Source organism: Sphaerodactylus townsendi, linkage group LG12, assembly GCF_021028975.2.
Source record: "Sphaerodactylus townsendi isolate TG3544 linkage group LG12, MPM_Stown_v2.3, whole genome shotgun sequence".
NCBI classification, from domain to species: Eukaryota; Metazoa; Chordata; class Lepidosauria; order Squamata; family Sphaerodactylidae; genus Sphaerodactylus; species Sphaerodactylus townsendi.
This window is the reverse complement of record NC_059436.1, coordinates 7,178,726-7,192,044: the sequence shown is the minus strand read 5'-3', so window position 1 is coordinate 7,192,044 and position 13,319 is coordinate 7,178,726. Positions and strand designations below refer to the sequence as shown.

Sequence of the window (13,319 nt, the reverse complement as noted above, 5' to 3'; positions counted from 1 at the left end):
GCCCTGCAGCTCTGCCTCTGCTTTGGAACATTGACATACATTTTGTTCAAGGGTAGGTGGAAAGTTGGGTATTGTTTTAGCTCAGCTCCCATAATAGTTTCATTGTGTTTCATATGGCATTCTTCTAGATACAAATGTATGCATGTACCATTCTAATGTATTTATCCAAGTGAACAACCAGTGTGTGGTAGAGATTTAACTAAGGCTATTCACTGGATTGGATTTGGACCGAAGTATTCTAATAGCCAAATATGAATCAATCCATTGTACTAGGACTGGCCTTTTTATGAGTTTTGAAGTGGAAAAATATTCTTAGAATTGTCTATTGTCCAAGGTTTCATGGCCAGAATCAACTGGCTGCTGTGGGTTTTCCATACCGTGTAGTCATGTCTGGTAGCTTTTGCTCCTAATGTTTCATCCGCATCTATGCCTGGCTTGCTTGCAATCTTTATATAAGTAAACCGTTGGTTGGCTGCTTGCAGTAAATCTATGGTTGACTGCTTGCAGTCTTTATATAAATAAATTTAGGATTCCAGGGTGGATTGCCGCCCCCCCCCCCCATGCTCAGGGGGTCATAGACAATGCTCAGGGGGTCATAAATCAGAGCACTAGTCATCCACAACCCTGACCTGGATGTCCCAAGCTAGCCTGAGATTGTCAGATTTTAGAAGCTAAGAGTCAGCCCTGGTTAATACTTGAATGGAAGACCACCAAGAAAGTCCAATAGTGCTGACAAACCAACTCTGGTGTAGTGGTTAAGAGCAGGTAGATTCTAATCTGGAGAACCGGGTTTGATTCCCCACTCCTCCACCTGAGTGGTGGAGGCTTAACTGGTGAACCAGATGTGTTTCTGCATTCCTTGATCCTCGATCTGAGCGCCTCACCACCCTGCCTCTGCTGCCTGACTGGGACAGCCTCCTTGCCACAGTTCTGCCTTACCCAAGCCAGGACTGTGCGTGTCAACCAGCCTCATGGACAGCGGGATTCACACTCTGGACAGTTCCGCTGTGGAATGGAAAGGGTTATCTTATACTAAAAAAACAAGACAGCACCATATAATGATGTGCATTGAAAAGGGAAAGAGAGATTCCATTTGACCACCCCAAAAGGCTATGCTGGGGATCATTGGACCTGCATGGACATCTGTGTGGGTTGCGGACTGTGATGAGAAGGACAATTGCCACAGCAATGCGTGTGTGTGTGTGTGTGTGTGTATTTATGTAATTGGAGAACTTGCCTGAACATTTTAATGCCCTTAAATAATGCCCCCATGTTTAGTGAAGGGCAGAAACTGAAAAGGTATGGGAATGTTAGCATGATTCTTGGAGATGTTTTTATTCCAGTCATTTATCTACATTAGCACAGATACGGAGCTTTAAAAAGTGTGTTTTCATGTGCATTAATGGAGTCCTTATTTCACAGCAACAGGCTTTTTAACAAAAAGGTTTAATTCCACAATTGTTTTTTCCCGTTTCTTTTTAAAGCCAGGTGTTCATGTGCATTAGTGCAAAGCAGTGGACTTAAAAAAATAAAGTATTTTAATACCAAAATGTTTTAAAAAGTCATACATTTTTATGCATTAACACCCCAGCAAGGGGGCTTTAAAAAAGTCTTCATGTGTGCGTGGGTGTTGTGTGCACGCGCGTGCATCTATATGTGGATCAATTCACACAAATGGAGTTGGTAAGAGAATGCAAGCAATGTCCTTTCTGCTAAAGTAAAAGAAAAATGGAACCAAGACAGCATCCCCAACAATGGATACAGAGGAAAAATGAAAAGAAAGTACAGTTTTTTGTACCCTTCAAACTGGCAGTTTTCAAATCACAAATCAAACATCATGAAAAATGTGGCACTTTGGTTTGAAATGCCTCTTGTGGGAGAGGACTTGAGAGAAGCCTGACAGAATGGGACAGAAAACCACCCTCCATCATAACAGAAAGCATCATTGTTACTTGGCAGGCTGTACCCCAAGTTCAGTATAGTGGGCAGAAGAAGAGAATGGTTTTATTTTCTCCTCAGAATAGTTGGGGACAAAAAGGTGACTGTTGTGTCTTCCTGAGCAGGGAAAAAATATGACAGAAATATGTATTTTCTATTTCAAGCGGAGTGTTTTATGAAATTCAATAACATCCTTAATATATACAAGGGACACAATCCACCAATGATTCCTTGGAATCTTATAAGGAATCTTATTGTTTAAAAAAATAAGTTATTTTTTAAAAAATAAGATTCCTGACTTTGAATACAAATGTGTGGGCTTTGTATAGATGCATGTAGATCTGTCCAATCTTGTATATCCATTCAAAAGGTCCCAGGATCAGTTCCCACCATCTCCATTTAAAAGAACCAAGTATTAAGTTATGTGAAAGACTTGCAACTGAAACCCTAAAAAGAAGAAAAGGAGGGGTTGGGATTGATATCCTGTGTTTTTCAACCATAAGGGGTCTCAACCATAAAGGGTTTTTCAACCATAAAGGGTCTGGTTTACAGGCTTCTTCCTTTCTTTTTACCACAAGACACCCTGTGAGCTAGGTGGGGCTGAGAGAGTTCAGAGAGAACTGTGACTAGCTCAAAAATCACCTAGCAGGCTTCATGTGGAGGAGTGGGGAAACAAATCTGGTTCGCCAGATTAGACTCTGCAGCTCATGTGGAACTAGGGAATCAAACCTGGCTCTCCAGATTAGAGTCTGCCGCTCTTACCCACTACACCATACTGGCTCTCAGTCAATAATGATCTTGACTGACCAATGGTCTGACCCAGAATAAGGCAGCTTCATGTGTGTTTGTGAGTCCTGGCTGATTCAGAGTAAACCCAAGTTAATTATCAAGCCATTGAATGTTATTGTTCTGAAATAACGGCTTTTGCATGGTGGGTTTTTTATTGGAAACATAACAAGTAGATTGTGTAGCATCATCTCACAGCCAATAATGCATTGCACACAGTTGGATGTATATCTCTATCGATCTCGATCTCTATATCTGTATATATAGACAGACAGACAGATGGACTGATGGATAGGGTATGTGTGTTTCTCCCCCACAATTCTCCCCCACAATGTTTGGATGCATTCTGATATGGTGAGACCTGGCATTTTTCACAGCTTTGGTTGTCAATAGATTTCCCTTCATCTTGCTACAATCAATGCACATTTTAAAAAGTAATGCTTGTCCTGCTGAGCGGTAACTTTTTACCACATCAAAGTAATGTGTGGACCGTGCTTTAAAAGAGAGAATTTAAGGGGAAAATTCTATTTGGACATGGTTATTGTATCCCTTCCACACAAGTCATCAGACATTAAGCAATGAACTTGCAGATGGACCACTCTCTGTATATTCAGGGTTTTTAAAAAAGAACCTTTCCCCCTTCTCTGCTGAACAGGGCCACTTTGCATTAAACAGTTGGATAAACTAATATCAGCGGCCTCATGATTTTTATAAATGTCTGTGATTTTTCCTTGGCTGATTTGATTGGAATGTGTAAATTATTTTCGTTTCATTGCATTAACAGCCATAACAGTGAATGAGCTGATAATTCCTCAGCATTGCAGGACTGCAAAGGCCTATTATTCTGAATTGAATTTTTATTGACTCTTTTCCTGTGCTATGAATTTTCTTTTCAAACATGGAAGTGCAAAAAGAGGGCAAGAAATTTAATTGAAGCATTTGGATCGATCTTGTGGTCTGAGCTCTCAAGCCACATGGATACTGGCTCCTGCGGCCCACCTTTCATGCCATATGATGCTACCTGCATCAAAATCCTTTTAATTAATGGAATGCTTAGGTGATTGGAAATTAACATGAATTTAGTCAATCCTCAGCAGTGCTGATAATCACCCAACTCTTTGCATTATTTGAACCAGAGTCCTATTAGTTGAGGACCAAATCGACTTCAGGGTTTGGGTTTTGACTTTCAAAACCTGTTTCCGCACGGGCGGAATACAGTACCCCAGGGATGCTAAAAACTGCGTCCCTGGAAAGGGGTTTGCATGGCCGACAGCAGTGCTGGCATCGCCACCCCTGAGTGGCGCGAAGGCGCTGCTTTCAAACCACGCTCCCAAAGCGAGGTTTTTCCAAAGCAGCGTCTTCCCACCGGCACTGTGTGAACCACACTGGTGGGAAGATGTTGCTTTCCCCCTCCCCTCCACTCACCTCTTCTTTCAGCATCGCCGTGGAGGGCGGCAGAGACCCGCCCACGCTGCCCTCCAACTTCCAGGGGTCGGAGGGCAGCATGGGTGGGTCCCTCCAGCCATCCACGGTGACACTGAAGAGGTGAGTGGAGGGGACCGAAGGAGAGGCAGCTCCATGTGGAGCCACCTCTCTGACTGGGGAGGGAGCCGGGACTGCTCGTACGCTACTGCCATGCAGAAAGGGCTAAAGCCTGGAGAGCCTTCTCTACAGTGGCCCTCTCTTCAGAGGTTTGCCAGGTGCCTACTCTGTTGGAGTTTGGGCACCTGGAAAAGACCATCCTCTTTACTTCAGCATTCTGATAATTCCCTCCACTGAGAGCACCCTCCCCCTAAGGTGTCTGTTCATCCCTCCCTTTTTGTGGGTGGGTGCTGCAGATTTTAGATTGTTTTGAGATTTTTAGGATGGTTTTTATTGTGAGTTTACTGTTGTTGGATTTTACTGTTGTGATTTTACTGTTGCATGGTTTATATTGTAACCTGCCCTGAACCATGGTAAAAGGTGGGGAATAAATGTAAATAAATAGAAATAAAATAGAAATAAATGTTCTGGGGCTGTTGTATCTGTGAGTCTGCCTTTCCCAGTATGTCCCCTGATGGATGCTGTGATCAGCAAATAGCAAGTTCCTGATGATCTCTGGCCCAAAAGTTGTCTGGCTGCCTTCAACCAGGGTCAGGTCATTCTTGACCCCAACCCCTACTTGGTGCAACACTCTATCTTGCGAGGCCTGGGCCCTGTGATATTTGATGAAATGCCAAAGGTCCTATAAGGCAGAGCTGTTCCACACTTATGGCTGAGGTATACCATCCGAATTTATACCATCCGAATGGCCTCCCTCTTCTCCTCCACTTTATTGTTGATATCAGTGGTTTTATTCAACTGATTTTATTCAACATCTGGACTTTAACTGCTGCTATTTATGGTTTTATGTTTGATGGTATTTAAAATGTTAAAAGCCATCCTAAGCCTGTAAGTGGAAGGGTGGCGTATAAATAAAATAAAATAGTCTTAAACTCTGCTGTCTCTGCCCTGCCTTCAGAGGTAAGGTGTGTGACAAATAGAGACAGGGCATTGTCTTTTGGATTATTTTTATTTGCTTTAGCTTACCACTCGTTACATAATTTTGTTTATCTGTATGCAAACCAAAGTTGAACTTAAAGCAAAATATGCATGCAACATGATAGCAGTGCATATGAGGAACGTTGAAGATAGTTCATGCCCCTAATAGGTGCTATTTCTGGGCCCACGTATGTGTGAACATAACATCTGAAAAGGTCTAGACACACCATATTAGTAGTAAACTCTAATATGGTGAACTGGGTTTGTTATCTCACTCCTACACATGAAAACTGTCAGGTGACCTTCGGCTTGTCACAGTTCTCTTCAAACTGTCCCGGCCTCCACTACCCCACAAGATGTTGTGGGGAGGGGAGAGGGAGGTGATTGGAGGGGAGAGGGAGGTGATTGTAAGCCACTTTGAGACTTCTTAAGGGTAGAAAAAGTGGTGTATAACAAACCAACTGCTCCTTTCCCTCCCCCTCTCCTCCTCCTCCTCCTTTCCACTTAAGAAAATAAGAAATCCCTGTTAGATCAGACCAATGGTCCGTTTGATTCATCATCTCACTTCCCACAGTGGCCAATCCAGTGCCTTGGAAAGCCCACAACACCAGCATTAACACATCTGTTAGAGTATAACATTGCTGTGAAATCTCTCAAATGCAATTCATCTGAGTTGTTACAGGACTCCTTTCTATATATGCCTCAGCAAACGAACAAGGCTATTGTTTTGGAACTCTTTGCAGTATTTAATTTCTGTGCCTTCCTCTTTCCAGATTTACGGAAAAACTTTGAACAAGATCCTCAGGGAAAGGAGGTTCCTCTTGAAGGGATGATTGTCCTACACTGTCGGCCACCAGAGGGAGTACCTGCAGCTGAGGTGAGGGATGATTCCTGAGGTGTTGCACAAAGAAAAGAAGCAGTCTTTGTTAGGCATTTTTGTTTGACCAGGTTGTAATAAGAATGTAGAAAGTATGCAGGCCAGAACACTAATTTGCATTACAAGTGGATCCCTGATTTCTCTGTCATAAGAGAAACATTTGGGCAGTCACATAAACTGTGCAAAAGAGCCTCAAAAGATTATTTAAGCCAGCCATGTGAAGTGATTTTAATACTGCCTATGCTTTGAGATGTACTTTGAATCCTCTTAAGCAGTCAGATATGGAAATGAAAACAAATACAAGTGTTGTTTGATCATGCAACAGGAGCTATAACCTCTCTCTAAATATATTTTCTTCCACAAAAACCTCAGAACAGAAACAATAGTTTATTTACCCCCACCCCCTTGAAGGTTGCTGTTTACAGGCCTTTTCAATAGTCATCCCAGTCTTTTGAAATGACTTCAAAGTCTTCCTCAAACATCAGGGAAATAAAATGATTTTTATAAGACCTTTAGAGCACTCTGTTGTTGAAGGAAATTTAAAGACTTAATGTTTACGGGGGCTTCTTGGCAGAATCATTCTTGACTGAATAAGTGTAGCAGGTTGGTTTTGATAGTTATCTTTGTTCCTTTGTAGCTGCTGCACATTGATGTATGCATCTTCTTGTGATAGAGATATCCCTTAGTGTTCCTACCTCTATCTAGATACATTCAGTTTACCAAATGGACTTCTCTAGGCCAGCCAATAGTTCTCCTGTCTATTGTGTGCCTTTCGGTTGCCTCGTGTTACTAAGGACAAGGAAATTCTTACCCCCTCTTCAGTTGCTGTAACAAACAGCAAGAGGATAATGGGGGGGGGGGGGGGATTGCCATTGATGTGTGATGTGAAGACTCAGAAGTGATATCACTCCTCCCTCATGTGACTCCGTAGGAACTGACCAGATGTATGTGGTAAAGAGGGGAAATAATGGATGCCAGAGTAAGGGAAGTTCTCAATTGACCTCTCCAGGTTATTGTAACAGGTGGCCAAGGTGTGACATCTGCTATCTAATTCTCTTTCCCCCTCCTAAACATCTGGGATGCTTATGTGTTTTGTTCATCTCCATGTAATGGAGTCTGTGCCTCAACTGAAAATTCAGTACAGTTACATTGCTTCCTCCAAAATAGGAACCTTTACATAGCAGTCTTAATTTTTGTAATTATCTTATTATATTTTATGCATTGCTTTGTTCTTTTATGTGGTTCATCTTAGTTCCTAGGCATCTAGGAGAAAAGCAGGCATATAAATATTCTAAATAAATATAAATAGAAAGATGGATATCATTGTGTGGGCCTTGCATGAGGTGGTATGTACCTAAGTCTACATTATCAGTTTTCTATGCTGCTGTGACATTATCTGAAACAAATTTTAGGTTGTGCTACGAACGTGAATTCCAATTTAATGATATCTGTCAAACTAAGAAAATTGGCTGCTTCATCCATTTTCAAAAATGGTCACATTACACATTGTGTGGCAAACCTATTCCTTCATTAGCTATTTGTAGGATGCATAATCCTGTATGTGCACAGAGTACCTGCAGACTCTTTTCAGGGGTGTCTACCTATCCTGCCAAAAATCTGCACTGTGACCTACAAAGTAGACATGAAATTGGAATCTTCCTTTTGAGAACATTTGGACAGAGTCATGGCAAGTACGCTTCCATGTGCACAGCATTAATTTCAGTGTGCACAATCTCTGATCCCTTTCTGCCTTTAATGCACATTATTTTGAATGACTATGTGAATCTATGGCATATGGACAAATAACATGCTTGAATGTGCTTCCCCATTTTTAAAGAGATTTGTGACGCACAGTAAACCATGTCTAGCTTAGTCTTCTCTTGCTGTGTTAGATTTCTGTATGCTGTTTTTTGAAAGTGAGGATTCAATCATGCAATCCCACTCCTATTCCCAGATTTACTATGTAGTGAGCTATTTAGACCACATTTTCAGTAGGAGAATTACATAATGAATATGTCATGGTCTCTGTCATGTTGTGGAGCCAGAGTAGCTACTGTTTACTCCCCCCCCCCCACCGTTACCTCCACCACCTCAGGTAAAATCCAATCCTTGCTCTCTACCATGGATTGCCTGAGGCCAACTGCATGGGGTGTTTTTCAGTAGCATCCCAGGGGCCAGGCAGCTGGGGAAGGACTTGTGCAGATCCTTTCAAGTTAAACATTTTTTTTCTACAAGGCACAAAACCAGGGTATTACAAAAGAACAGGATTAAGGTACACTGTGTAAAATAATTTTAAAAAGACTGTCACTACAATCTAAGTTAGCCCTGAACTTTGGCAGTTGCAAGGTGCCCCAACACCTGGTGCATCTGCAACCTTCTTTAGCATCATTCTCCTCTGTCATCCTTCATGGTGAAACACAGGCCCATTTTGCATGGAACACTTACCTCAGGACTCTTCTCTACACAGTGGGCTTGCAGTGGGCTCGCCTCATGTTTTGCTGTTTATATGCAAGGAAACACTCCCTCCTAGCTGGTAGTTTTTCTGCGGAGAACTCTATGGGTCTGGTTCTCTTAACTCCATTCATCAACTTACTCTTAAAGGCACAGATCTTAAAGGCACTTATTCTTATACCAAGTGCATCTATTAACCCTTTTCAGGCCAAAATGCCTCCAGAACATCACAAATAAGCCTGGAACAGACACTAAACAAATAATAAGACCACCCCAAAAAAAAAAAAACCAGTGACATGCATGAAAAACACCACAGAATTATACTGTAGAAATCAAAATGCAAAGAGAAAACGTTCTAGGCTGATTTGTGATGTTCTGGAGGCATTTTGGCATGGAAAGTGTTAATAAATTCATGTAATCTCTGCATTTCGATTCCTAAAATATAAATCTGTAGTGTCTTTAATGCATACCACTTCTTTATGATCCAATTATTGTGCAATGCCCATTCTAGGTAAATTTGTAATATTCTAGAAGCATTTTGTCCTGGAAAGGGTTAAAAATGTGCATTTTTTCTGCGTTTTGATTTCTACAATATAGTTCTGGAGTGTCTTTAACATATGCTACATTTTTTGTGGCCCTATTATTTGTTTAATGCTCATTTTAGGCAGTTCCGGCTTTTACCCCGATCCATCAAGATTGCTGGCTTAGTCTTTCAACCGCACATTTATTGAGATTACTGTTCCAAAAATAACCCCCCTCCCAAAATAAAAGAGCAAAGCAATTCCCTGGACCACATGCTGCTAAAGAAGAGGACCATGTCTTTGTGCCCCCTCCCTGCTGTTGCTGCTGCTGGAGGACAGAGAAGCTTGTTATTTCCAAGCACTTTCTGGTATTGTTATGTTAACATATTGATATATCAATGTAGAGAGTGAGTGAGCGTCTTTTCTTTCACTTGAAGGAGCTTTCAGTGTGGAAGGGAGGGTGAGGGCAAATGTGTAGATGGCAGTGGGAACACTGGCTGTGGGTGAAGGAAACATGTCTAAGGCAAAGCTGTGCTCACTGACAAAATTGCCCAAACAAAATTAAAATCATGCTAGAAGTAGTCTCGCTTGCCACAGAGAGAATGAAAAGTGAAAGCGGGGCTTGAAGAAATAACATCTGTACAAGAAATCGTGATGTGATGGATGTTTGTCCCTACCACACAGCAAACACATTGTGCATAATCAGCCACACAGTTAAACACTCAACCCCAGAGGAGCTCTGAAAGGAATTTTCCAACAAAGGAATAGCTTCCATTTTCAGATTCCACCCCACATGGACTGTTTATGCTGTGACATATTTATTTTCCAAAATGGGAGAGGTTGCTGCCATTGAAATTAGAGAGAGGGGGGGAAATGGGTATAAACTAGAGATTGATTCCTTCATATCTCACTTAAAATCGCTATGCTATCTATTAATTGGACGGACAGAGGAAGCAGGGAAAAAATAAGCTTTAAAGAACAAGCAGCACATTCTGTTCATTAGTCAGAAAGCCTGCTGTGGCACAGGCCATTGGAAACTGGTTTGTGGGATGAGTAATGAGGCAAATTGGGAGGAAAAAGTAATGGATAGACTGTCAGTGAGCTAGAAGTGCAGGGAGAAAAGCTGATTAATAATGAGGAAAAGAAGGAAATTCGAATTTGAGGCTAGAAGAAGACTAGTGTTTTGTTTTTGCAAGAGGTTTAAGGTGTTTTAAAAGACAGGTTGCTGTTCAGTGTGTGAACACTGATCATCCTTTCACCTCTGGTCAACCAGTGTTGGCAGGTTTTTTTATTGTTTCAAAAAAACCTTGCACAACTTGTTTTATCTGAGTCAGTAGTGGAGCAAAAAAAAAGTGCATTTGTTGTAGGAAAGGAAGCCTCAAGCTATAAACTTCCAACATCCAGAAGTTCTTTTCTGCTGCTCACCCAAGCATCCCCCCCCCCCCCCATTAGAAATTTAGCACCTATGGTTCAGTAGTGCAGCTAGGTAATTTTAGACTCTGAATTGTACTTTCCAGAATGAACTGGATGGAAGAAAGTAGAAGGACAAAGAAATAAATTTGCTGCTCAGAACTCATCCATCTTGAGTTACATCCTTTATTTAGGAGCCCATCTTCTGGGCTATGGTAACTGGAACCCTGGAATTTTACCCCCAAGTCCAGCCTTGATGGCATTCTTCTCCCTATTTCCCTTCCATGAAAGGAAGTCACTGAGACTTGGAGAATGGCATTAAGAAGCCATGGACTGCATGGCCAATCATGGGGCACAGAGAGAGACACATTTAATTATGCCTCACTTCTCAGTATGCAATTTCATATGCAATTTCAGGCTCCCTGCCCTGGGACCGTAGGTGGAATTAGCTAGTCACTTTGGGACCATGCAGGAATTTTGGGACCCTTTCTCAGACTGGTCAAAAGAATGACCTTTTTTTTGCCTGCTTTGCCTTTTCCATTTGGGGCCCCTCCCACCAGTAGACCTGTTTTAAGACTGGTAAGGCCTTAACTAGGTGTATGTAAGGAGACCTGGCAAATACTCTGAGCCATCTAATAACAGGAGGGACTTTCTCCAGCTGAAAGAATTCAGATGTGAGGGCCAGAAAAACTTTGTTGCAAGAGACCTTGTGAACCCTCTGCCAATCAGAATAGATAACACTAAAGTTGCTAATTCTAAGTTGGGAGATTCCTGGAGACGGGGTGGGGAGCAGGGGGTGGGGGGTGGAATTCGGGAAAAGTAGAGTTTGAGGAGCAGCAAGACCTCAGTAGGGTATGATATAGAATCCACATTCTAAAACAGCCATTTACTCCACAGGAAATGATCTTTTATTCTGGGAGATCTCCAGATGCCATCTGGAGGTTGGCATAACAAAATTAACCAGTAGGTTTCCTTGGTATAAGGTAGCTCCATCTGTTCATTAGATAACACAGAGCTTTCAGTCATAACTGCAACCTTCTCTTGGAATAGCAACTTAATGACTGGACAGTTGGAATATTTTGCATTTTAAAGCCTTAAACTAGCAAAAAGAAACCCACTCCGGAATAGCAATTAAAGGAATTGCAAAGTAGTTTTGAGGGGAGCAACACATATGCTTGGCAGAGTTTAGGTTTGCAGGATGTTGTGGCACACTGAAAGCTGTGAATAGCAATCAAAGAAAAAGAGAGTAGGTGGTAGAATAGGTTTAATTGATGTTTTTAATCATTCAGCAAACAGAGGAGGAGTAGATTGGGTTATTTATTGCAATTAGATAGCTGCTTTTCTTTTTTCATGGATCTCAAAGTAGGGTATTAAACCTGGAGGTCTCCCAATAAGACACAGAACAGACCCAGGTTAGTGTAGGTTAAGTAATCATGTGCCCATAAACCATTGCCTTGTGTAGGAAGATGGAAAGTTGGATTTTAAAATTAATTTATAAATTAATTTATAAGGACCATGAAAAATGCTTTGGTATTGTGAGCATGCACAAATTGGGATATACTCAAAAGGAATACTACTCTGAATGTAAGATAATCTCCCATTTATAAGGTTATATGCAGAAATTGTTTTTACTATTATTGTATATCACATAATGCAAATTTAAGATGCTCCTCCTCTTCTTGATTTCATATGTGGTGGAACAGCTAGTCTCTTTTCTGATAGGCTGCGTGTTTGTGAGTGTGGAACTAAACAGACAGTTTCAGTTGAATAGTCATATTGGTCTGCCAATATTGATTGATATGTATTCCCTACCGTATTTGAAGGTCTGAGGGTGGCTTACAAGATTAACAGCACTAAAACATCAATTAAAAACATCAGTCAGACACAGTGTGAAACAGACTTTTCGCTGTGATACACCTCTGAAGATGCCAGCCACAGATGCAGGCAAAATGTTAGGAACAAAATCCACCAGACCATGGCCACACAAAATCCACCAGACCACGGCCACACAGCCTGGAAAACTCACCAGAACCAACTGTGACTAGCCCAAGGTCACCCAGCAGAAATGCAGGAGTGTGGAAACACATCTGGTTCACCAGATAAGCTTCTGCCACTCAGGTGGAGGAGTGGGGAATCAAAACTGGTTCTCCAGATTAAAATCCACCTGCTCTTAACCACCACACCATGCTGTAGGTTCTGAGTGGATCACTTAGGTTTCCACCCTAAATAATCTTTATAGCTGGAACTTTTTGCACTCCCTTTTACCACAAGGGTCTCACTATGGTTAACACTTTGCCACTATGTATTTCCCAGGGAGAATTGCCAGGGAGAACCCCGCCCTCATATTACAAAAAAGAACAGCATCCAAACCATCCAAAAATATGAAAATAAAAAACAGTAAAGAAACGATTCAATAAATTGCATCAAAACCAAGTTACATTAAATATAAATAAATTTTTTAAAAAATTTAAAAAGAATTTTGTGGGGATTTTTCTGTACTTTTGTACCAATATGAAAATGCTTCCAGGATCTATGATATGTGTGTTATAATTTCCCACCAGCCATATAAAGTGTTCATTAACATATGGCAGTCTGGGAGTGTATGTTTGCATTAATGTAAACAGAGATGTGGGAACTCCAGCAAGAAGTTACTCAGTTGGAAATCACAGGCAGATTTAACACTATCAAATATGTGTTGAACAAGGACTGTGGATGGTTTGCTTGCTATAAAAAGAAATTATCCTTTCCTTTACAGGTGTATGCATGCTGTTTTCTTTACTTTGCTGATTCTGCTAAAGCCAGTTATGGACTACATT

The 13,319-nt window shown here is 41.4% G+C and overlaps 1 protein-coding gene across 2 annotated transcripts in view; it reads left to right on the top strand.

Annotated features, from left to right (window-relative positions):
- Positions 1–13,319, top strand: part of UNC5D (unc-5 netrin receptor D) — a 387,521-nt gene that overhangs the window by 217,293 nt on the left and 156,909 nt on the right. For both annotated transcript variants that reach the window (XM_048512818.1, XM_048512817.1), the window contains exon 4: positions 6,018–6,121. In XM_048512818.1, coding sequence (XP_048368775.1) covers positions 6,018–6,121 — 104 coding nt within the window. The remainder of the gene's footprint in view (positions 1–6,017; positions 6,122–13,319) is intronic.